Source organism: Canis lupus, chromosome 5 (genome assembly GCF_011100685.1).
Source record: "Canis lupus familiaris isolate Mischka breed German Shepherd chromosome 5, alternate assembly UU_Cfam_GSD_1.0, whole genome shotgun sequence".
NCBI lineage: Eukaryota > Metazoa > Chordata > Mammalia > Carnivora > Canidae > Canis > Canis lupus.
This window is the reverse complement of record NC_049226.1, coordinates 46,841,967-46,867,106: the sequence shown is the minus strand read 5'-3', so window position 1 is coordinate 46,867,106 and position 25,140 is coordinate 46,841,967. Positions and strand designations below refer to the sequence as shown.

The following is a 25,140-nucleotide window of genomic DNA, read 5'->3' as shown; positions in this document are numbered from 1 at the left end:
GTGCATGTGCAGAAGGGAGACCTAGAATCTAAAGCTGAAAAGGTGAACTACTGCCTTAGCTACCAATCCCCTTTTTTCTCTCAAGAGATTATAGTGGAATGCCAGCCACGAGAGTGGCATTATCATAGACGTTTCTCTGGTATGTCCTAATTTCTAAAAAAAAAAAAAAAAAGGAGAGAGAAGAAGAAGAAAATAATTGATGAGGCGTTCTAGACTTAGAAATGTTAGATAGCTGTTACTGTCGGCAGCACGTGACTTGCAGCCAGTCCTAACACAGCAGTGCATAAGCAAGACATCTCAGTTGAGAACCTGGACCCTGTCTGGATACAGACAGAGCTGTTAGGGTTTCCCTCATTGGGTGCCAGAGACCCAGGGTTGCAGGCTGGGTTGGTCCTTGACCAGGTTTCTCACAAATACCCAGGGCCTGGGGTCCTCTCTCCTCTGGTTCTGCTGTTGTCACAGGTTAGACTCACCACTGATAATTTAGAAGCAGAGATAATAAAGAGGGAAATGAAAATTCTTTTACAGCTTTCCAGGTTGCTTTTTTCATGGACCTAGATTTTTGGCCTGGTCCTTCTCAAGGCATCCAACAACTTTGAAGGAGATGGACCGCAGGATTGATTTAGTGTCTGTCTGGAGAGCAGGCAATGGATGGGTGGTTGGAGCATGGCCACAGCGACCCTCAGCGCCAGAAGTGTCCCATCCTCAAAATGCTAGCACAGTAGGCTTTTTCCCTATGCCTTTTCACCCCCTGTGAGAACTCTGGGTCCAGTATAGATGATTGTAAGCAATGTCTGAGATAATTGGAAAAAGAGAGGTCAGGGGTAGAGTAGGAAGTGGGTATGGAAAAGGGAAAGTGGGGTCCAGAGGATGGCAGCATATAAGTTTTTGTAGAGAAGCCTTCAGAGAGAAAGTGGGCAATTAGGGAAAGTAAACCCCAACTCTACAGTGTACCCAACATCTGTGAGGAAGGAGGAGGGGAGCTGAGGTGAATGTGGGATGGGTGTCGGCATGAGCACGGGTACTGCTCTCTGCACTCTGTGAGGAAGGACTCAACAGCTTCATGTTCTATAATCAGAAAGTCTGAGCATCTAAATAGAAGACCAGGTAGGAGGGAGAATCTTCCAAAGTAGATATAGCATCTACCATCAAGTGAAAAGAATTTGGAAGCTTCAAGTTGAAGCTGTGGGAGAGGTAGACCAACCTGGTAGGTTTCTAGAAGCAAGAAACGATAAATGAGAATTAACGGTATCCTCCCCCTTGATGATGACTGAATCAGGAAGGTACTTCAAGTGTTTAATCTGCTATCTTTACTGCCGAATGGCACGATGAAACATGGGGTGGGATTTGGTGACAAGCAGAGCTGTCTTTGGTGACACTGAGGAGCAGTGTCTTTCCTCCTGGTTGGTTTTTGACTTTATGTGAAATTCTTCTTTGTATGGAAGGATGATGGGCTCACGAAGACAAGAGAGTTCTCAGATAACTGTCTTGCTGAACTTTCGTACCTCAGATGACAAAATACCTACCCAAGAGTCTTCAACCTCAAGTCCCCTGAAGTAAGAAGATTCTTGAGGATGAGAGATGCTGCCAGGAGGGAAAGAAGAAGGCAGCAGGGGGTCAGGGGCATGGGTTTGGCATGGCGCCCACACACACCCTGCTTGGAGGCCTCAGGCCTGGAGGGGAGGGGAGGGGAGGTGATCACTCAATCCTGCTTGCTAGGTTGGGAATAGCTGGCTTCATGTGAGGGCATGTGGCCCATGTTCTCTGTTTGAGGCTCTTTATTGGCGATTTGCAAAGAGGTCTTCCTCTCATCTGTCTGGAATCTATTCTGCTCTGGTTTCAGCCCATTCTGCCCAGGTTTTCCTCCTGATCTGGGGGTCAAATTTCTGCATCTAGCGACTTATTTGTTTACTTATTAGGCTTCAAACTGGAATGGTTAGCCCATAAATTACAGGGAAGTGGGGAGAGGCAAGGGAGGGAAGGCCTGTGTCATACAGCACCTCTAGGCCCTGGATCAGATTTCCCACCTGACCCTGGGAATGCTTCTCTCCCCATGAGCTCAGTCCCCCTTGGCTGGACGCAGTGACAGTCTGACCAGGGCAGGATCATGACGCTTAACTGCTGTCATTTATCACAGATATAATCCTCCGATTGATCAAGTATGGATGAAATTAGATCTCCAGGCTAATCCCTTGTAATTTGCCAGTCTTCAGTTTCCCTTCCAGCAAGTGAGGAAAACATCTCTGCTTATCCTCTCCAGGGCTTGCGGCTCATTTTTGCGGATGGCTCTCGCATCATCTTCCGACTGAGCGGCACTGGGAGTGCAGGAGCCACCATTCGTCTGTACATCGACAGCTATGAGAAGGACATCGCCAAGATCTACCAGGACCCTCAGGTGATGCCCAAGCCCTGTGCCCTGACTGGCTCATTCCGTTGGAGGGAATGATGGTAGTAGCACTATTTCTCAAATGGTCAAACACGTGTGCTCACTTTTCTCCGTGTCTCCTTCAGTACATCGTAACAACAGTTAAGAGCTAACAATTATCTCAGCATTTTCTATTTGCCAAGTTCTGTTCTAAACCCATTACCGAAATGGAGGTACTCATTTAAGTCTCAAATGAGGTAGACTCTATTATTTTCCCTGCTAGAGATAAAGAAACAGAGAAAGATGAAGTGGCAGCTAATAGGGTCACATGCCTGGTAAGCAGCGATTCAGGATAACTCATCTTTATTTTTTCTAAAGATTTTATTTATTCATGAGAGACATAGAAAAACAGAGGCAGAGACATAGGCAGAGGGAGAAGCAGGATCCCCAGGGAGCCTGATGTGGGACTCGATCCCAGGGCCCCAGGATCACGACCGGAGATAACGGCAGACACTCAACCGCTGAGCCACCCAGGTGTCCCAGGATAAGTCATCTTTAAATCAGCTCCTCTTTTGGCATTCTGGTCTGTCACTGGTCACTTGCCGCTTTGCTTGGGCTGATAGCCTTTTCTGGCAGAGCACACACTGGTTCCAGATTTGGTGGTGGGGCAGAGAGTTTCATGACCCAGCAACAAATGTCTATGTGGAAGAGTCTGCAGACTTGAAGCCTGGTGCTTTGGACTCCCAGCTGCCCAGGGTCTCCAGAAGTATGTCAGAGTGAGGAGGGTCCCTGGAGCCAGGGCTGGGGCAGAAAACTGGGATGACAGCCACTCTAAGGGAGGAGCCACGGGGAGACTATGACCCACAGGGGACTTTCACCTCATTTGTTCCTCACACAATGATCTTGACAAATGCTCCCCAACCAGAGTTCCGTAGCCAAAAGAATTGTAGGAGGTCCTGTGGTACATTAACCCCTTCTTCAGGATTCATAACACACTGTACCTTGAGGACTCTGGGAGAACTTACAGGAAAGACCCCCGTGAAAGTGGCATTTCACTATGCTTATTATTCCACAAAGATTTTTTCTTCTAACACCTGATTAAAATCCTCGGAAACTCATTTGGACAACCTTGGCATGGCAGTTTTGAGCATAAATTTTGGGTTTAGAAAGATCTTGTTTTTTTTTTTTTTTTTAAGATTTTATTTATTCATGAGAGACAGAAAGGGAGAGAGAGAGAGAGGCAGAGACACAGGCAGAGGGAGAAGCAGGCCCCATGCAGGGAGCCCGATGTGGGACTCGATCCCAGGTCTTCAGGATCACGCCCTGGGCTGAAGGTGGTGCTAAACCGCTGAGCCACCTGGGCTGCCCAGATCTTGTTTTCTGATTCAGCTCCTGCTACCTGAGTCGCTGTGTGTCTGTGGGCAAGGCGTTTCAGTGCTCTGAGCCTTGGTTTCCTGGCAGAACATGACCTACTTCTCAGAGTTACTATAGGGATTTAAGGAGACACGGGGTGCAAAATTCTAAACATTGTGCCTGGCACATGGGATTAGCTTTTGAGGAAGCTCTTAGAGTTATTTTTATTATAAAAAAAGAGGGAGGTGAGAGGATGCTTCACTTTTACATTTTTTACGGTGGCCAGACTTCAGTTTCAGTCATTACCTGATCTCTGTTGTGCTACAGGTGTCCCTAAAACTTAAACCAAAGGCAGTGGTGTCTGCATTGTAGACCCACAAAATAATAGAGCAAGAGGGAAAAAAGCAGGGAATTGTGTTTTTTGTCTTAATACCTGGCATGTGGTAGATAATAATGAATGAAAGATGAAACATAGTCCTTGAAACATAGTCCTCTGGAGGTGAGAGGGAAATGGGGGAGGAAGGAGGGAGGTAGGTGGGAGGGAAAAGGGGAGGAAAGCGAGAAGGGAAAGGGAGAGGAGGAGGGGGGAGGGCTCTGAAGGGTATGTGGTGCCCACATTGCCTAGGTGTACCACCGTTCCAGCTAGGAGATGCCTTCCCTTACTCTGGAGCTGCTGGGCCTCAGCCTCGGCCCTTAATGGGACCATTGGAGCCCCAAGGGGAAAGGCAAGTGGTGTGGTCAGCATACGGAGCTGCTTCTCCAGCTTTCATCCAGGAATAATGAGTTGGTGGAGATTAAGATGAGGGAAAGTAACAGCGGGCAGTAGGAAATGAACTATTCGTGGCTCTGTCCTTGAGTCGTTTGGTTAAATCACTTCATGTTTTTAGGTACCAGTTTACTCATCTCTAAAGTGGGCCGTTGAGCTAGAGAAGTGGTCTTTAAAATTTTTTTTAATTAAAAAATATTAAATAATATTTATAAAATATAATGTTCTATTATTCTGCAACAGCAGAGTTCTTTTATTTTTTTCCCCCTAAGTGAGAGGTAGTTGGGAGGGTAGTGCTGTCACATTTTGGAAAGATCTCTTTGGGTACAGTGGAGGAAACAAAGTGGAGGATGCAGAAGTGGAAGTGGAAGCACTATTGTTCCAGGTGAGAAAGAGAATGTTGATTAGGCAAGATCTGTGGCCCCAGGATGGAAAGAAATGGTCTCTGTTGAGAGATACTTAGAAAGGTAAAAGCCACTTAGGCTTATGAATAAATTGGACAAGGGGGATATGGGAGACGAAAAGGGTCAAGTGTAACTCTAAGTTGTTCATTAGCTTTACATGATAGACTGAGGTGTTGAGTCACTGAGATAGGGAATGCTGGAAGCAGATTTTAGGGGGAAAGATCACATCTTTGTGTTTAGACTTACAGAGTTTGAGGAGACTTTGGAATATGGGAGGAGGCAGTTAGATGACTCTTGGAGACAGTCTTGGGGCTGGTACTATGGCTCTGTGTCTAGAGAAAGTAATGGAAAAGATTCTCCTTGTGTCTCCCTCAGGTCATGTTGGCCCCCCTTATTTCCATTGCTCTGAAGGTGTCCCAACTCCAAGAGAAGACAGGACGCACTGCACCCACCGTTATCACCTAAGAAGACAGGCCAGATGCGGTACGTCTCTCTACCCTAGGACCCTCCAAGTCATCTGATGGAAGAGCATGGACACAAACAAAATGTATTCACCCAGGCTTTTTAGGATTTGGTGTTTTCTACTAACCAGTTGTTGATGAATGGCATATTAGTGCAACACTGCCGATTGAGATGCCATGAGGGAAAGAGGACCCAGGGGCTTTTGCTAATGTCCCTCCCTTTTCATGCCCCTAGGCCCTGCTGTTGTATGGGTTTTGTCTCCCTAGCACCACCTTCTGTTTACAATGTGAGATGGAGGTTGAACATCAGCTAGTGAGGCCATTTCTCATCCTTAGGATGTGCCAATGAAATGACAGCACAAGTTCCTTTCTCTTTGGTGAATTCTTCCCCCATTAATTGTTTACAGGTGATCCAGCAAAATGCAATTTCTGGTGCCTTCTCTCTGATCTGTTCTTTCCTCAGAGTGAGACGTACTTGTCTACAGATTTCTGCCTTGTTTTGCCACATAGTCCCATTCACACGAATATTTTGGGATATTAAAGCAAAATAAGCCACTATTTCTTGATGTCTTTTTTTTCTTAACTTCAAAATGCTCTCTCAGAAAAGAAAGTAGATTTTTTTTTTAAAGAAGGTATTGTGTTTTGTTGGATGTCCTAGCTAGAAAACAAAATGTTCTCTGTGCTAGGTTTAAAATTCTTATATTCAGGAACTGTAATTTCATATCTTGGTAGGGTCAACTGAGCCCTGGATCCATCTGAGGCAGATAAAGTAAGCACAACATAGTTAATTTGGAATGAAGAAAAGCAAGATGATTTTTAGGAGATCTTTTTGTTTGTTTTTCAGGAGATATTAAATAGCAAGCACGGTCATGTGCCTTGTGGTGTTGAGATACCATAATGCCTATTGACAGGACAGAAGCAGAACTCTTAGAATCTGAGAGCAGGATTACTGGCATTTGGCTGGATATCTTGAGCCCTTTGGCATCTTACTCATCTTAGAACAATTATTATCTTTAATTAAAGATTTTATTTATTTGAGAGAGAGAGCACGAGCAGGGGAGAGGGAGAAGTAGAATTCCCTGCTGAGCAGGGAGCTCGACATGGGGCTCCATCCCAGGATCCTAGGATCATGACCTGAGCTGAAGGCAGGTGCTTAACCAACTGAGCTACCCAGGCACCCCATCTTAAAACATTTATATTCAACCCATGAGTGTAATGTGGTAGTTAAAATCATAGTTTGGGGAGCCAATAGATCTGAGTTTGAATCCTTCTTGAGACTTTGAGTCACCTTTGAATATGTTCTCAGTATCTTTAAAATTGGGAGGAAGGGGTGCCTGGCTGGTTCAGTTGTGGAGTTGCAACTCTTGATCTCAGGATTGTGAGTTTCAAGCCCCTCATTGGACATGGAGCCTACTTTTAAAAAACATTTTAAAAAATCAGGATGAAAATAGTTCCTACTTTATAGGGTCATTGAGAGTGAACCTGTGTAAAGCAGTGGGCACTTTATCTATCTAGCTCACGGTAGGTTATCAAGTGGAAATTAAGATTAGGTTTATAATACTGTTTCAAGATTTTAAGGTGTTAGGAAAAAAGAAACTGTAACATTAACACTTGTAATGCATTTTATGGTTTACAGGACATTTCCACAAAGTCATCTTGCCATACAGACTATGCCAGAGAGGCAGCTCAGCCCTGTACCCTTCCTCCACCCAGAGTGCACTCCCTGCTCCAGGTGACAGGGTCTCTGGGGTAAGATTTCCAGTGTTGTCACTTCACAAGAGGGTCTAGCCCAGCAAACAGAACTCAGTTTTCACAAAGATGAGAGGAAGCTGAGTGCTTATTGAACATTAAATGTCAGACGTTGTTCTGAGTGCTTTCCACATACTCTTTTTTTTTTAAGTTTTTTTATTTTTTAAGTTTTTTAAATTTATTTATGATAGTCACAGAGAGAGAGAGAGAGAGGCAGAGACATAGGCAGAGGGAGAAGCAGGCTCCATGCACCAGGAGCCCGACGTGGGATTCGATCTCAGGTCTCCAGGATCGTGCCCTGGGCCAAAGGCAGGCGCTAAACCGCTGCGCCACCCAGGGATCCTCCACATACTCTTTACATGCTGTCAGTCACTCTGTGAGGGACATACTCCAAATATTCCCTTTTTAGAGATGAGATCTGGTTACTTGCCCAATGTCGCACCACTGGATAGTGGTGACATATACCCCGATGGTGAAGCTCTGTTCTGCACAGCTTGCCAATACTTTGTCTTGCCCTTTTTATTGACTGGCTACTTCAAACAGGTGAAAGACAGGTTTGTGCAGTTGCACAAATGCCCCTGTATTTTATTTTTTAAGGGGTCATGTTGTGTGCCTTGGGTGCCAGAGAGTGTTAATTTTGGCATCAATGTCTCCACCACCCTCTGGCCCTGGGATCTTTTTTTTTTTTTTTTTTGAGAAAGAGCATGCAGAGGGTGTGGGTAGAGGAGGGCAGAGGCAGAGGGAGAGAGAATCTGAAGCAGGCTCTGCACTTAGTGTGGGCTCGACATGGGGCTCAATCTCATGACCCTGAGATCATGACCTGAGCTGAAACCAAGAGTCAGACACCTTGGTTAACTGGCTGAGCCACCCAAGTGGCCCTGGCCCTGGGATCTTGATACTTGGGTATATCAGTCAGCTAGGAAATATATATTGATCCACATGAGGTGTGAGATGTCACAGGAAGGGAAGAATGTGTGGCACACAGTTACTGCCCTCCAGCTGCCCCTAAGGCTAGCAGAGGGAATGAAGGCCAGCACAAGTAGGAGACTGTACAGGAGAACTGCCTAACGAGCTGGGTAGGTAGTACTTGATGCTGGAATCCAGATTTTCTAAGCACCTATTCAGTTTCAGATGTTGGGCTCCAGGCTTGCTAGTAACCCTCCAAGCAAGACATTATTATTCCTGTTCTAGAGCTGAGACAACTGAAACAGAACAGAAGCCTGAGTAATTTACCCCAGGTTCCCAGCTACCATCATGTGGTGGAAGTGGGATTTTGAATGTGAATCTCACCGACTTCCCTGACCCTTTTCCTGACTCTCCATCTGTTGAATCAGCTGCAGAAACTCCCAAGTCTGTGGCCCCTGGAATGGCTTTAGAAATTTCTTCCAAAAAAAAAAAAAGAAAGAAAGAAATAAGAAAGAAAGAAAGAAAGAAAGAAAGAAAGAAAGAAAGAAAGAAAGAAAGAAAGAAAGAAAGAGAAAGAAAGAAAGAGGGAAAGAAAGAAGAAAGAAAGAAAGAAAGAAAGAAAGAAAGAAAGAAAGAAAGAAAGAAAGAAAGAAAGAAAAAATTTCCTCTTCACCCCGGATCATAATTCAGCTGCTTTCCCTGACCCCATGTGGCTACAGGTTTGGGAGTTAAAAGCTCAGAGTGAAAGAGGGAGATGGCTGGGGCCAAGGAGCAGTGGGGATGGGCATGGGTAAGTACCACATTTCCTCTTTCTGTGGCTTCTAGAGATACACCCCAACACATGTGCCCTGCCCCCAGCCAGGAATGCTGGGGGATGGGGCCCTGAGAGGCAGGCAGACCAGCAGCCTGCAGCCAAGCTTCCCCGCCTGCCAGGATTGATGTGGTCTGTGAGTCAGGCCTGTTTTCTTTGGGGTGTGGTGGGGATTACAGTGAGAAAATTGGGTTGGAACTGTTGGGGCTAAACTCTGAAATTTCACATTTCCCCCTCCCTCTTGACATTCAGCTTTCATTTTGGAGAAGCAGATTCCAGTTCAGGGAAACTCCCCAGGTCCAAAAAATGGCCAGGCTTACAGGAGATGGGCCCTGCTTCAGAGAATGAAAACAAATACCAAGCTCTCTGCATTTCAGGGGGAGGCCAGTCCTTGATCCCTCTGCTTCCTCTGCCTCAGAGTTCATCCACTAGAGAAAAACTGGCCTTCCTGTAGCAGACACACCCCTCATGTTTTCACGTTCCGAACCCCCAGCAAGGGGGGGTATGATAGGAGTAATTTCAACCATTATGAACGGAGTCAAATCACCTTGCCTGAATGACTACAGAGATCCCCTCATGGCCTTGGGCCTCCATTCTTGCCCCTCTAGTCCATTCTCCATGTCATCAGCTAGGTGCTCTTTCCAATGCTAATGTCCAAATGCCTCTGTGTGTACAGCCTGTAAGGCCATATATCCTGCCTCCCGCCTTTCCCACCAGCTCCTTGTCCTCTGCTCTCTGCCTTACATTCAGACATACGGAGCCACCTGCAGTTTGCTGGAAATACTGTGCTCTGTTGTCTCCTTGTCTTTGTAGCTGCTCTTCTGTCTGCCTGGATCACTTTTCCCTTCCATCCCATCCTCCACCACATCCCTTTAACTCCTGCCTGTTCCTTAAACACTGTTTTCTCTAAGAAGCTTTCTCTGAGCCTCCAATGTCTGGTTTGGGAATTGGGGTATTCCTATAGAACCCTCCACATGGCACTTAACATGCTCCATGTTGATAGCCTGTTTTCTTTCCATTTTTCCTGCTGCCCTGGGAGCTCCTAGAAGGCAGGGACTGGTTTTTCATCAGTGTTGAACCAGGATCTGCCTCACACCCAGCACATAGCAAAAGTTCAAAAAGCAATTTTTGGAAAGAGTGAAGGAAATCTAATTGCATGGCAGGATGCTTTCTTCAGCTATGATCCCCTGCCCTCACCCGGCCTGTGGGGTGTGATCATCTTCATTTTGCAGGTGATAAGTGAGTTGACCAACTTTCACAGTGAGTGAATAGCCAACTAGGAACTCTCATAAAGTTTAGAGGTTGGAAGTGAGAAAGCACCTGGGACAGAGGGTCTGGGTAGATAACAGCAGCAGATGGGAGATACGTGTGTCATGGTCACTCTGAATAAAACTTAAATTTAAATGTTAAGTATTTTATCTCCCATTGCTACAAAAGTTATTTGGGGGTAGGGTCGGGGAAGGGTTCTACCAAGTTAGCCTGGTATGGAAAGAAGTTATTTTTCTTCAAGAAGTAGAATCAACAAAGCCAGGCCCAAGTCCTGAAGACCACCTCCGAGCAGATTCATGGAAAGCAATGGGGTAAGGTAGGCACAGCAGCCCTGGGCCTCCCAGTGTTGGGGTGCACACAGTGTGTACCTTCTGGAAGAGGGAGAGGCTTGTGTTGGTTCCCATTATGAGAGCAAAAAGGAATCTTACAATTTGGCATGTCATTATACAAAAGAAGTGAGGTCACTGCCAGCGAGAGTCTGTCTCATGTCTGTCTGCTTGTCCTGTGGGACTTTTGAGGGCTCTGGTTTGGTTTTCAACAAATGTGAAGACTCTACCTAGATCTGTTAAGTTGGATTTGCGGGTGTGGGCTAATAAGTATTTTGTAAAAAGCATGTCTTCGGTGATTCAGAGTGCTATTTTCCAGTTAAGAGTAGCAATCTGTTTGCTTTTCACGACAGCGTTTATTTTGTGAAAGTTCTTTATCTATTGCTTTCTGACTTCATTTTTGTACTGTGATTAGAAGGGCAATTATCATCCTAGATAAAGAAATAGAAACTCTGAGAGCTTACATGGCCTGTGCAGTCTCACAATCACAATGTAGAGAGCAGACCTGCCACCTCCAACCCTTGGTGTTTGGGATTCTTTTTCTAGTTTACCATTGTTGTCAAACAAAGCACCCCCAAATCTAGTGTTGGTAAACTTGTGCATGATCTTATTATGCTCAGAGATTCTGCGGGTCAGGAAATCAGGGAACAGTGGAAATAGCTTGTCTGCCCTACAGTGTCTAGGTCCTCACCTGAGAAGACTCGACCAGCTGGGGAATGAGGAATGACTCAAATGCCCAGGGGCTGGTATCATGTGGAGGCACCCAGACTGGAAGGGTGGGTTCAGTGGGAACTGTTGATGGACAGCTGCTCCAGTTCATGACCTCTTTAGCCTTGAGTTTCTCACAGCATGGTGCTAGCTACTTAGGAAGGAGCTTCTTCCCAAGAGCAAGTGTACCAAGAAAACCAGGCAGGAGCTGTGTTTTTCTTTCCTACCTACTATATCCAACCGGTTTTGCCCAACTCACTCAGGCCGGCCCAGATTCAAGGGCAGGAGAGTTACATTCTACCAATCTTGGGGGGAGTGGCAAGGTCACATTGCAGAAGAGCATGTAAGACGGGAGCTCTTGTAGCTGTCTTTGGAAAATACAATACAATCTGTCACAATTTTCAAATTTTTTCCCAGTAAATAAGCCGTTCAGAGTCCTATGAATATGAGAAGAAATTTGATTTAGAAATTATTTTCACCAGGAGCATCCATCTCTCACTTATCTGAGTATAGACACGTGCTATCACCTCACATTCTCATACCCTGTACAGACATAATGAATCAATCGCAGCACTATTTCAACTAAGCTCAGATGGGGCTCCAGCAACCTCAATACATTAGACAGGAAATAGTAATCAATTGCAGTGGGGAGATGAATGAAGACTTATTTGCTACTTGGGAATATTCTTACTTTCTGACCTTTACAATGTCTAACTAATACTTCACAGAGGGTGCAAAAGCCTATTTGAAAATAGATCAGTCTGTCTGTAAATTGATGAAAAATATGTGTCCAATAAGGAGAACATTAGTGATTACTGTCAAATGAAATAAATCGCCATTGATTTCAGAAACAGCATAAAACATACTAATAAAATAATTTTACTGGTATTTTTAAACTCCGAAGTGAACTGGAGTTTGATTTCACTATTTTAAGGTCATGGACCCACCTTTTTCCTACACTTTGGTGTTTTCCATCTGCCACTTTGCTGCCTTGGCTATAATCATCCTCCATATCTGACTTCATGATTCCTACAGCTTGCATAGCACTTTTCAAAGCACTTCAGCTCACTGTCTCATTTCATCCTCAAAGCTGTCCTGTGCAATAGATTTGCAGTAAACCTGACATTTAGCAATCAGATTCTTTGCCCCAGAGTGTACAAATTACTACTACTACTGCTACTACTACTTTTACTACTACTACTACTACTACTACTACTACTATTACTACTACCACTAACATGTATCAATCACCTTATTAAATGACAAGGTGGATTGTCATTTAATTAAATTAAATCCTTATTACAGCCCTAAAGATGGGAATTATTAGCTCCATCTTACAGATGAGGAAATGGAGGCTATGAGAGATTAGGTAATTTGCCTAAATTTGAAATTAGCGAGTGGTAGAATTGAGATTTGAACCTGAGTTGATCAGATTATAAAGTCCAATAAAATCTGGAGCTAGAACCAAAGCCTCACTTCTGTTGGAAAATAATTTTTTCAGGTCTAATTTTTAAAATGAATTTGGCAAGATAAATTGATAATAAAATTTGATGTATATTCTTTTTACAAAATTTACTTATTTGAGAAAGGGGTGAAAGAGCAGGGGCAGAGATGGAGAGAATCTTGAACAGACTCTCTGCCAAGCATGGAGCCCCACAGAGGGCTTGATCTCACCACCCTGAGATCATGACCTGAACCAAAATGTCGAGTGTCGAGTTGGACACTCCACTGACTGAACCACCCAGGCACCCCAGTGTACAATTTGATAATATAATGTTTTCTACTGATGGATGGTGGTGGTCAGACATATTTATGCAACTGATAGTTGGGAAGGGGTCAAAGCTAGTTTAAAATAGAAGCCCAAGTTTAGGGGTCCCAAGTGTCCTCAGTAGGTCACCCCTTGCAGTGTGGTTGATTTATGGAAGAAAGACTTGGGGGTCTGTCCCATCTTTGTAGTCTCTCCAAACCAGTCTGATACTGGTTATTCTGTGGGGTAATTGCTTGGCATCATAAGAACAGCTCCTCTCAGAACCCCTAAATTCATGTTTATGTTCCTATCTCTCTGCTCATCTGCCTTGAGCATACTTTCTATCATGTAGCAATTTCCAGAGAATAAAAGACTACCTTCAAAATGTCTTTTATGTGTGTGGATGGGTGGGAAGAGGACCTCTGACAACAGTGACCACGGATTCCTGCTTCAATATCCAGTATGACTGTGATCCAGAGTGGGCCCACCATGAGCATTTGGGGTATAGTGACCACCATCTCACCTGCCCTGCAGTCCAATAGTGTCCTGACTTCCAGAGCAGGGGAACAGTGTTCAGCCCAGCTGGCTCCTTTCCAGCTGCCCTTTCCAGTTTTATCTCCAATCACAATCCACTTCTTCACTCCCTGTCTGTATTGTTCCCCAGGTATCTCATGCTTTTCCACATTGGCCTGACCTAGCTCATACTGTGACATCTGTTGGAAAATTTTTCCTTGTATCAATGTCTTGTCTGCAGTGTCCCCATTCCTCTTCTTTTATTTTTTTTATGATTTTTATTTTTTATTTACTCATGAGAGACACAGAGGGAGAGAGAGGCAGAGACACAGGCAGAGGGAGAAGCAGGCTCCATGCAGGGAGCTCCATGTGGGACTGGATCCTGGGTCTCCAGGATCATGCTCTGGACTGAAGGTGGCGCCAAACTGCTGAGCCACCGGCTGCCAGCCCCCATTCCTCTTCTAAGAGAAACTAGCTTCTGCTAGAAGGGAAGACATAACCATGCTTGGTACAATGAGACACCATCACATTTCCTGGTCACGTCTGCTTAGACCAGGGGTGAACTCCTGACTCAAGGGCAGCCAATCTACTGGCTAGTCAGCAACTCATCACCTATGACCTATGGCTTGGTTCAAAAGGATGAGTTAGAATAATCACACTTTCTATTGGAAATTTGAGGTAAGACAGGAACAAATTTGCTTGATTTGCCTTGCCAGGAGTAAGACTCTCTCCTTTGGGTGACCACAACACTTCCTACCTCCTTACAGTAGTAGAAAAATGATGCCTTGCATTGTATTCCCAGGGACTAGTTCAATGCCTGTGAGTAGTAGGGACTTGATAAATGTGTAGTGAGTCCATAAACTCATGCAAGAAAAATTCACATTTCTTTTTATTTCAATACAATTTAAATCTGGCTCTGACCCTTATTCCAATAGGCTGCCAGGAATTTTTTTGTTGGACACTGTGTGTGATTTTTATTCCCATTTTCTACATCAAAAAGCAGAGGCACAGATAGTCTAGGTAACTTGATTGAAGTCACAGTTACAGTAAGTTTCAGATCTCTGAAACACAGTAAGTCAAATTCTTGCTCTTAATCACTACCTCTCAGATTTCGTGTCCATCATTGTGATGCACTGATGAATGAATAAAATGCTCTTCTGACCTACAACTCCTTTCCACCATCAATTGGTTCCTCTCCGCATGTTTCTTCAGCACTTATTTCAATCATATTTAATCTATCCACACCTTTTGCAGAGAACTTCCCTAGAGTAGTAATTAGAATTAACAATGGGTACTTGCCTTAGGCCAGTTACTGTTCAAGGAATATAGAGAAATATTGACTAAATATGGTTGAAAATTATACATTTTGAAATCTTAATTCAAGGTGCTGTTGGTTCAGGAAGGGATTCTTTTTTTAAAGCCCAGATGCTTTCCTTTTTGAAAAATTTAACTTCAGAGTAAAATTTTCCAGATCAAGTCAAGCCTTAGAGTGCTTTCCTTTGGAAGTTGGAGCTTAAGTTACAAATTGGTATAGGTTCCAAATACTCTGGATATTTCCCATAGATAAAGTGAAGTGTGATGTGACATACCTAAGCAGTATGTTTATAAAAAAATTTTTAATGGATCTTACTCTCGTCATTCTCTGCCTGGTGATTTGGAATTATTTTGCAATATAGTGCATTAATATCACACTGGTAAAGAGGTTTCTGCTCCAAAATAGTAACACAGGAAGACCCTGAACTCACCTCCACAGACACCAAATCTACATGTACTGATAAAGCAATTCCTTCTGAAGAACTGAGGGCTGACTGAGCAGCTTTGGCACCCCAAAAATAGACCACACAGTGAACAGCAACAGAGAGGAGACGTGAAAATGAAGGGAACTCCTACCCTTCCCACCTCCATGCCATCAACTGCAGTGGGGAGGGATAATACTGAGCAATTGTGAGCTGATTTGTCTGCCCTGGGGAACAGGAAAAAAAAAAACATGGTTTAAAAAGGCAGTTAGAGGGGTGCCTGGGGCTCAGTCGGCCTTTGGCTGAGGTCATGATCCCAGGGTCCTGGGATCGAGCCCCACCTCGGGCTCCTTTCTTGGCAGGGAGTCTGCTTCTCCCTCTGCCTTTGCCTCTTGTCCCCCACTCCTGTTCTTTCTTTCTCTTTCTCAAATAAGTAAGTAAAAAATTTTAAAGGGCGACTAGAATATGAAGGTACCATCCCTAGAACTTGCTGAAAGTCAAGGGAGCCACTAGAACTCTCTCTGGGTCAGAGGGGCTGGTAAATGCCATGGTTTACATTCCCCTTCCACCTTGATAGATAGCAGCAGGGGCTGAGCATCATAGCCAGCCTGTCTCCTCAGGACACCCCTGTAGTGCTTATTATAGCTCTAACATCTTGCCAAAATGACACAGGTGCAAAGAACCCTGAACACTCCAGACCAACACCATTTCAGTTCCAGACAGCTTTCTACATCCTTGGAACAAAGTGCTCTGGGACCTCCAGGCTCATGCCTGTTTCAGTTCTAGCTGCCCCACCAGGTGCCCCTTGTGCAGAGCACCCTGAGAATGCCCAGCCCATCCCTGCCTTGGTTCTAGCCATCCTGCTAGGATGCCCCCTGCGTGGAGTCCCCTGGGGTACCTTGCTTGCACCCACTTTGGCTTTAGTTCTCCTGCCAAGACACTCTTTCTACTGGGGCTCTGGGACCATTCAGGCCCACTCCCCCTTCAGCTCCAGCCTTCCACCAGGGCAGCCCCAGCATGGAGTATCCCAAGATACCCAGCCCATCCAGCCACAGCTCCAGCCACCAGGCATGCACAGTCTCCATTGGGGACCATATGCATAAGACCATTCCTTCAAGTTTATGAGAAGTAGTTGTTCCACCTACATAGAAACGAACACAGAAAGTTAACCAAGATGAGGAGACAGAGGAATATGCTCCAAATGAAGCAAGACAAAACCCTAGAAAAAGAACTAGATGAAACTGAGATAAACAATATTCCTGACAAAGACCTTAAAGCAATGGTCATAAAGATGCTCCCTGGACTGGAGAGAGGGGGTGGAAGAACTCATTGAGAATTTCAATGAAGAGAAAATATTAAAAAGTATCAACCAGAGTCGAAGAGTACGATAACTGAAGTGAGAAGTCCACTAGAGGGAATCAACAGTAGACTAGTGGATGCAGAAGCACAGATCAGTGATCTGGAATACAGGATGATGGAAAGCACACAAGCTGAACAGCAAAAAGAAAAAAATATTTTTAAATGAGGATAGGTTAGGGATCTCTTGGACAACATCAAGCAAACAAGCATTTACATTATAGGGGCCCCAGAAGGAAAAGAGAAAGAGAAAGAGGCAGAAAATTTATTTAAAGAGATAACAGCTGAAAATTTCCATAAGGTGGAACCAGATGACCCAAGGAGGCCCATACCATGACACCCAGTAATGAAAACATCAAAGGTTAAAGATAAAGAATTTTAAAAGCAGCAAGAGAGAAGCAAACAGGTATGTACAAGGGAATCCCCATGAGATTATCAGCTGATGTTTCAGCAGAAACTTTGCAGGCCAGACACAACTGGCAGGACATGTTCAAGTGTTGAAAGAATATTCCACCTGGCAAGGCTGTCATTCTGATTCAGAGGAAAGAAAAAGAGCCTCCCAGACAAACAAAAGTTAAAGGAATTCATCACCATTAGACTGGCCTTGCAAGAAATGTTATGGAGATTTCTTTAAGTGGAGTAAAAGGCCATAATTAGAAGTAAAATTATGAATTAAATGATGTAAACTATGATAATATACACATAAAACATGCCAGAGGGGAATTCAAAAAGTTCTTTTGGGGGCATCTGGGTGGCTCAGTGGTTGAGCGTCTGCCTTTGGCTCAGGTCGTGATCCCAGGGTTCTGAGATTGAGTCTGGCATCAAGCTCCCTGCAGGAAGCTTGCTTCTCCCACTGCCTATGTCTCTGCCTCTCACTCTCTTTCTGTGTCTCTCATGAATAAATAAATAAAATCTGAAAAAAAAAAAAGATTTTTTAGAATGTGTTCAAACCTAAGTGACCATCAACTTCATGTAGACTGCGATATACTTAGGATGGTATATTAACCTTATGGTAACCAGAGACCCCAAACATACAATAGATACACAGAAAATAGAGTGAAAGCCAAGCTACAGAAAGCCACTACAGAAAGTCATCAGTCACAAGGAAAGAGAACAAGAGAAGAAAGAAGCATGGAAGAGCTACAAAAATAAGCAGAAAACAGTGAACAAAATGGCAATAAGGACCTACTTGTCCATAATTGCTTTAAATGTCATTGGCCTCAATGCTCCTTAGAGATAGAGTGGCAGAATGGATAAAAACCAAACACGTAGCCACATGCCGCCTGCAGGAGACTCACTGCAGAGGTAAAGACAAGGAGACTGGAAGTGGAAGGATGGGGAAGGATATCCATTCCCATGGAGCAATAAAATTGCACTGACAAAGGCAGTGTGGCGAGTTAGCTATTTTCCTCAGTGCTCTGTTAGAGGATTCTTACTATCCCTCTTTTCACTGATGAGGAAACTGAGGCCCAGAGAGGTTGTAAAACTTGTGCAAGGTCCAGTAGCTGTAAGTAGTAGTCAGCTACTCTAGAGTGCTGTTTTAAAAAAATGAATTATAACTCACATCCCATGAAATTCGCCCTTTTAGAGTATATGATTCATCTGTTTCTAGTGTATTCACCAGGTTGTACAATGTGCAACCATTGCCACTGTCCAATCCAGAATACTTTCTTTACCCCTAAAAAAAACTGGTACCTATTAGCAGTCTCTCCCCATTCCCTCATCCTTCCAGCCTGTAACCACAAATCTACTTTCTGTTTCTATGGTTACCTGATGTGAGAATTTCATATAAATAGAATTGTATGATTTGTAGCCTTTTGTGTCCTTAGAGCTTTCTTGTTATCTCTCAGTGGCAATGGGTGCTTTTTTTTTTTTTCCTGGTCCATTATTTTGCCATTCACTGAAGCGCTCAACTTTATGTGTGGTATGGGTATAGGAAGAAGGTCAAGGCCAAAAAGCATTTGTGTCTTGGCCTAGTCTGTGGATGGAAAAAAGCCATCCCCTTGGAGGGGCACCTAGGTTGCTTAGTTAAGCATCTGACTTCAGCTCAAGTCATGAACTTGGGCTCCTGGGATTGGGCCCCAAATCAGGCTTCTCACTCAGCAAGGAGTCTGCTCATCCCTCTCCTTCTCCCTCTGCCCCTCCCCTTGCTCATGCTTGTGCTTGGTCTCTCATAAATAAATACATAAATACATAAATAAATACATAAACAAATAAATCTAAAAAAAGCCACCTCTTTGATACTTTATAAACATGAGTTTCTCATAGGTTTGGGTTGAAATTCATTCCACTTGCATGGTCCTAGAGCCATCAACTTTAAAAAGGGCTCCAGACTAGTCACACCCTTGGGGTATCTGGGAGAAACAAACATAGAACTTCTCTGGAGACCCTCAATCCAAGATATACCCAAAGGAAAGTCCCACTGAGCAAATGTTCACAATCCCAAGCTGAGGTTTCTGGCCATCTCTTTCCCCCATGATGACCACACAGACCTTCAACTGGCCACTAGGGCATTCCTGGCTCCATCCCAATCTGTTTCTGACCTTCCTAATTTCTGTCTTCAAGATTCCTCTTCCTATCTCTGTCCTGAACTGAGCCAGTGCTAGCCCTCGATGGCAATTCCCTGCAACAGGGACTGGGTCACGTGTTTGTGTGCAGCGAGGGCTGTAAGAATGGCAGGCCCAAGGCACTATGCAGGGCACACAGCCCAGGGCCTGAACCAACCTTTTTGTCCTCTGCTGTTAACAAAGCATATCTCCACGTGTGAGCTCATGGAGCTCATTGTCACCACTCTCAACACCCTCCTCAACACCCTCAACATGTCTGGGAGGGGTGCCCTGACTTGGTTATTTTCCTGGCCTGTTAGGGTCCAGGTAGAGAATTCTGCCCTGGCAATGGCTGTGAAGCCCCTGCCTTTGTCTCTCAGGAAAACAGGCGGGCTGGCCTTTGCTCCCTACTGCAGGGCAGGGAGGAGCTGCCAACCAACTCCTTTCGTGTTTCTGGCCTGCTCCGTGTCTTTTCTCTTCTCACAAAGACTGCTGTGTTGAATCTGTTTTTCTAAGTCAGATAGTGATTTGATTTCCACCTCAGAACTTAGCGCCAGCATTCCATGTAGCCAGCCTCACTGCCACAGGCTGTGGTGTAAGAAGGAATTCAGGTTCCCAGAGCACGGTCAGAGATTACACTCTTCAATTCAGGTGGGTGGAGTCAGGAGAGGCTCCCCACACCCACTGTCTAATGTGTACCAGACTTGGGCTTGGCCAACAAGAGGGCTCTGGTAGCAGGAGAAGCCCAGGTTCCACCAGTCCAAGCCATGTCCACGAGATGCCACAGACTGGGATGAGGACCAGCCTAGAGCTTGCCCCTGATTCTCCTTTTTTTCCCCCATTCTCTCTGTACTGGTCTAGCATGTAGGGTCCAGGCACATGGCCCCCCATGCATGTGGGGTCGTGCCCAGATGTAGTATCCCACCACTAGGCTGGGTCTAAGAGGTGAAGAAAAATTGCTCACCCTGGAGGCAGCCAGCGGCCTCACAACTAAAGGAACCATGTTCTGTAGCCATGTAGAGAGGGTGGTAGAGGTTCCCACCCAGAGAAGTGATGTAAGTATCAGGGCTAGCGCTGGCTCAGTTCAGGACAGAGATAGGAAGAGGAATCTTTTTTTTTTTTTAATTTTTATTTATTTATGATAGTCACAGAGAGAGAAAGAGAGAGAGGCAGAGACATAGGCAGAGGGAGAAGCAGGCTCCATGCACCGGGAGCCCGATGTGGGATTCGATCCCAGGTCTCCAGGATCACGCCCTGGGCCAAAGGCAGGCGCCAAACCGCTGCACCACCCAGGGATCCCGAAGAGGAATCTTGAAGACAGAAATTAGGAAGGTCAGAAACAGATTGGGATGGAGCCAGGAATGCCCTAGTGGCCAGTTGAAGGTCTGTGTGGTCATCATGGGGGAAAGAGATGGCCAGAAACCTCAGCTTGGGATTGTGAACATTTGCTCAGTGGGACTTTCCTTTGGGTATATCTTGGATTGAGGGTCTCCAGAGAAGTTCTATGTTTGTTTCTCCCAGATACCCCAAGGGTGTGACTAGTCTGGAGCCCTTTTTAAATTTGGTGGCTCTAGGACCATGCAAGTGGAATGAATTTCAACCCAAACCTATGAGAAACTCATGTTTATAAAGTATCAAAGAGGTGGCTTTTTTTAGATTTATTTGTTTATGTATTTATTTATGTATTTATGTATTTATTTATGAGAGACCAAGCACAAGCATGAGCAAAGGGAGGGGCAGAGGGAGAAGGAGAGGAATGAGCAGACTCCTTGCTGAGTGAGAAGCCTGATTTGGGGCCCAATCCCAGGAGCCCAAGTTCATGACTTGAGCTGAAGTCAGATGCTTAACTAAGCAACCTAGGTGCCCCTCCAAGGGGATGGCTTTTTTCCATCCACAGACTAGGCCAAGACACAAATGCTTTCTTGTTATCTCTCAGTTGCAATGGGTGCTTTTTTTTTTCCTGGTCCGTTATTTTGCCATTCACTGAAGTGCCCAGCTTTATGTGTGGTATGGGTATAGAGGGAAGAAGGTTCTCAGATCCAATACCATATATGTAGGCCCAAGACCTTCTCTTCTTTTCTCACATGACTGTTAAAATGTTGGTCTCTTGGTTACCAGAGGTTGGTAGAACTTTCCTGGGGAGTTATAATTTCAGCTACCAAATTAACCCTTTGTCTTCTAGCTTTACCCCATGAGGATTTCTCATAATTTCTTGCAAGTTCTATCGTTCATTTAAAAGGAACATTTTGCTATGGTTTTCGGAACATTTCTAGATAACTCCTAGGTAGTTGGGAAGTGTTTCAGTTGCTTAAAATCTGAAGTCCTTTCTGCTTCCACTCTTGTTCCTTCCATTTCAATCTTACAATAGCCTGTGTGGTCTTTAAAAAAAAAAAAGCTACCCTGTTTTTCACTTGCTTACAACCCTCCAGGGGTTTCTCATAGCTTTCTACCAATTATATTGTTTTGTCAATGTTTTTGTATATCCTACAATCTTCTCCACTTCTCTCCTGTGATGGAGAACCACTTTTCCATGGGGGAAACTCCTCCCCTATCCCATATGGCCCTGGGGCTGTCAGGCATGGTGCCTCCCTTTCTCCTTTCTTCACCCTCCACTTCTGTTCTAGCTACAGTTTTAGGAAGCCAGCCCAGGTTAGGTCAATCATGGTAAGGCATCCCCAGGGACATAGTGATTGGCCTAATGGATATATATGTGACCCAGACTGGGCCAATCAGAGTCTTGTCTGCATTTTATTTTCCAAATGGAGATGGAGGAGTAACCTTCTTTTCCTTTTGAACCATAGGATTGTGAAGATGGAGGCCTAGTGTATATCAATTACTATTTTCTTACTGGATTGATAGAATCTGTCAGTGCAGAAGAAAATTAGGCCTACTTAATACGAAATGTGGAAATAAACAGAAACAATTGATTAGCTGAAAAGGAAGTCTTAATGATACTATATGAGCTCCTGGATCCAGCCCTAACTGAAGCTTTATTCCAGACTTCCTAATTTATGAACCCATAAATTGCCTTATCACTTAAACTAGTTTAAGTTAGATTTTTGACATACGTAACAAAGATACTTGACCAATATGAGGCCAAATCCTTTACATGGCACTCTAAGACACTGTGTGATCTGATCACTGCCTATTTCTCCTCACATAGTCTTTTTCTCTCTCTTGATGGCCCGTCAATACAGAACTTTCCATTTTTCAAATGTTCCGGTCTCTTTCGTCTCAGGGCTTTCTTTTCTTTAAGCTTTTATTTATTTATTCATAAGAGACACAGAGAGAGAGGCAGAGACATAGGCAGAGGGAGAGGGAGAGGCAGGCTCCCTGAGGGGAGCTCGATGTGGGACTCCATTCCAGGACCCTGGGATCACGAACTGACCCAAAGGCAGACACTCATCCACTGAGCCACCCAGGTGCCCCTGTCTCAGGGCTTTCACACATGTTGTTCTCCTCAGTCACTTGGCTTGACATATCCCTATACTTCCTTCAGGTGTCTGCATATAGATCATGTCCTTAGGGAAGGCTCTCCTGACTGACTGACTAGGCCAGAGTCCTCATCTCCCCATCAGCACCAAGTTCTCCTGCATCACCCTGTGCTTTTTCTTCTAAACACTCATCACCATATAATGAACACATTCCTTGTTTACTATGAGACAATTCCTTGTTTACAGTCCATCTTCTCTGCTGGAATATAAACTTCATGAAGTTATGGACCATTTGCCTTGACCATTGTGTATTCAGTGCCTGGCACATTGTTTGGCACAAAATTGGTGCTCAGTAAATATTTGCCAAATGAAAAAAATGAACAGTTGAGTGTTTGGACTCCTAGGCCCATACTCTAGGTCTCTGTGGGCTTTGGTAACCAATGAAGGAACACTGGGGATCCTGATTCATAATGTGACTAGAGAAGGTTCCCTTGGGGAAGCTTAATTTGGTCAGGTTTCTTTTCTTTTTTTTTTTTTTTTTTAAGATTTATTTATTGATTGAGAGAGAGAGAGAGTAAGGTAAGGGGCAGAGGGAGAGAATCTCCAGAAGACTTCCCTCTGAACTTGGAGCTCAATCTCAGGACCCTGAGATCACAACCCTGAGATCATTGACCTGAACAGAAATCAAGTAGGAGGCTTAACCGGCTGAGCCCCCCAGGTACCCCTGAGTCAGGTATTCTGAGCTGGATTTCTACCTGGCCAGGCCGGTGCAGGCCTTGCTCCCAGGAGATGGCAGTGTTGTACAGTCTCTGACTCATCAAGCCTCCCAAAACAAACTCCCTTCTCTGAGGCCTGGGAGATATCTTGCTGGACATTGGCACCTCATGTCCTGGAAGCCAAAGTCCATGGCCCTTTGAAATAGCTGTTTGTTCAAAGCAGCTCTGAAGCAGATCTTTGTTTCAGAGACCAGCAGTCCCCTGATCCAAGATAAACAAGCTCCTGATGGATGGAATGATCTATGTGGGGTGGTACTCTGTTCTAGAACGCCACCTTCCTCAGGGCGTCAGCCTTTGTGCTCTACGACCTCCTAGGAGAGAAGGCTCAGGACACAGCACCTCCCAAGGCTGTGGGGAGTCTCCCCACTCACAATTTCTCTCCAACCCACAGGCTGCTACTGAGGGTGCAAAATAGGCCAGTGACCAGCATGGATGCCCCAGTGGACAGTCCTCCATTCAAATTCTGGCTGTATCACTTCCTGGGCAGCCCAGACTAAACACATTACCATCTCTCAATAAAGAATAGTAATGTCTGCTTCGCAGGCTTGTGCTGAGTGATAGAGCCAGTGGTGTGCACACCCCCTTACACCCTGCCTGGAGCATAGTAGGCGCTTAGGAAACAACGGTTCCCTTCCCTCCCCCTCCCCCCGGCCATCACTGTGGGGCCATGTGCACTGAAGGCAAAGTGAGAACACCTCCTCAGCAGGTTTGTACTGGCAAATGTCTAATAACAACAACCTTCCTCACTTCCCCCAAGCACTTTCCTCTCCCCGGTGTGACTGTAAAGCCAGATTAGAAAGTGCCCATAGTCTTTGGAACACACCCAGCCAGATAATCCACATCACCAGTCCCATCCATGTGAGCCTTGCTGCTGCTGCTCCCGCTGTGGGGAAGCAGGTCTCCTGGGAATCCTGAGATCTACCCCGGCCCAGAGGCCTTGGCTCCTTTTCAGTTCATTTCTTTCTTTTTGTGGTGCAGCATCTGGGCTGTAGCGCTGGAAGTGTTTTGGCCCTGGTGCTGGGGCCCTTATCTCTGTGCTGCGTGAGCCCCATCCCTGCCGTGTCAGAGCCCATTAGAGGCCACTCTGCTGAGGCTTTTGAAGGAGTAATCGGTTTGTAGAGGGAAGGGGCTGTGCCAAGCCAGGCCAGATGGAGTAAGTAATGAAGGCCCCAGATTAATCAAACTTGTCTCTTTTTTCTAATATGAAGGCTCAACCCAAGAGCTTGGCAGTCTCAAGACAAATTATACTTGTCAGCTTCAAAGCACAAGTTCCCTTCCAAGTCAGAATGTTTGTGCTTTCTCTTTCTCGCCGTCTCCTTCCCCCTCTCTCTTGAAATAAAAAACTAGAGTAAAAAATGGGGTGCACGTGAAATGTGGTGACTTTTTTGCATCATTGTAATAATAAGAGCTTCCATTGGGCATCTACTAGGTACCGGGCAACTGAGTCATCAACATGCATTCAGTTCATTTACTTCTCATCATTACCTCACAAAATAGGAATATACTATGGGATCCCTGGGTGGCGCAGCGGTTTAGCGCCTGCCTTTGGCCCAGGGCGCGATCCTGGAGACCCGGGATCGAATCCCACGTCGGGCTCCTGGTGCATGGAGCCTGCTTCTCCCTCTGCCTGTGTCTCTGCCTCTCTCTCTCTCACTGTGTGCCTATCATAAATAAAAAAAAAAAATAAAAAAAAATAGGAATATACTAGAACCCCCATTTTACAGATTAGGAAACCAAGGTTCAGAGAAGATGACTGGCTCAAGGTCATATAGTTAGTAAATGTGGAACAAGGATTGAAACCCAGGTTTGTGTTACTCCAGCCACTGCACTTTGCATATTTTCCAGTGTTCAGAGCCGTTAATCTCACTGACTTAAGTCTCTGCCTGAAGGAAGAGTCTGGCTCTGAAGCCAAGA

The 25,140-nt window shown here is 45.0% G+C and overlaps 1 protein-coding gene across 5 annotated transcripts in view; it reads left to right on the top strand.

Annotated features, from left to right (window-relative positions):
- The window catches only part of PGM1 (phosphoglucomutase 1), a 133,225-nt gene that overhangs the window by 56,456 nt on the left and 51,629 nt on the right, over positions 1 to 25,140 (top strand). For 2 of the 5 annotated variants that reach the window (XM_038537287.1, XM_038537284.1), the window contains exons 10-11: positions 2,261 to 2,395; positions 5,264 to 5,907. In XM_038537287.1, the coding sequence (XP_038393215.1) occupies positions 2,261 to 2,395; positions 5,264 to 5,353 (225 nt within the window). In that variant the 3' untranslated portion in view covers positions 5,354 to 5,907. Of the gene's footprint in view, positions 1 to 2,260; positions 2,396 to 5,263; positions 5,908 to 6,985; positions 7,150 to 25,140 lie in introns of those variants that run through there. The other 3 variants (XM_038537286.1, XM_038537285.1, XR_005359669.1) reach the window with 3 other exon arrangements.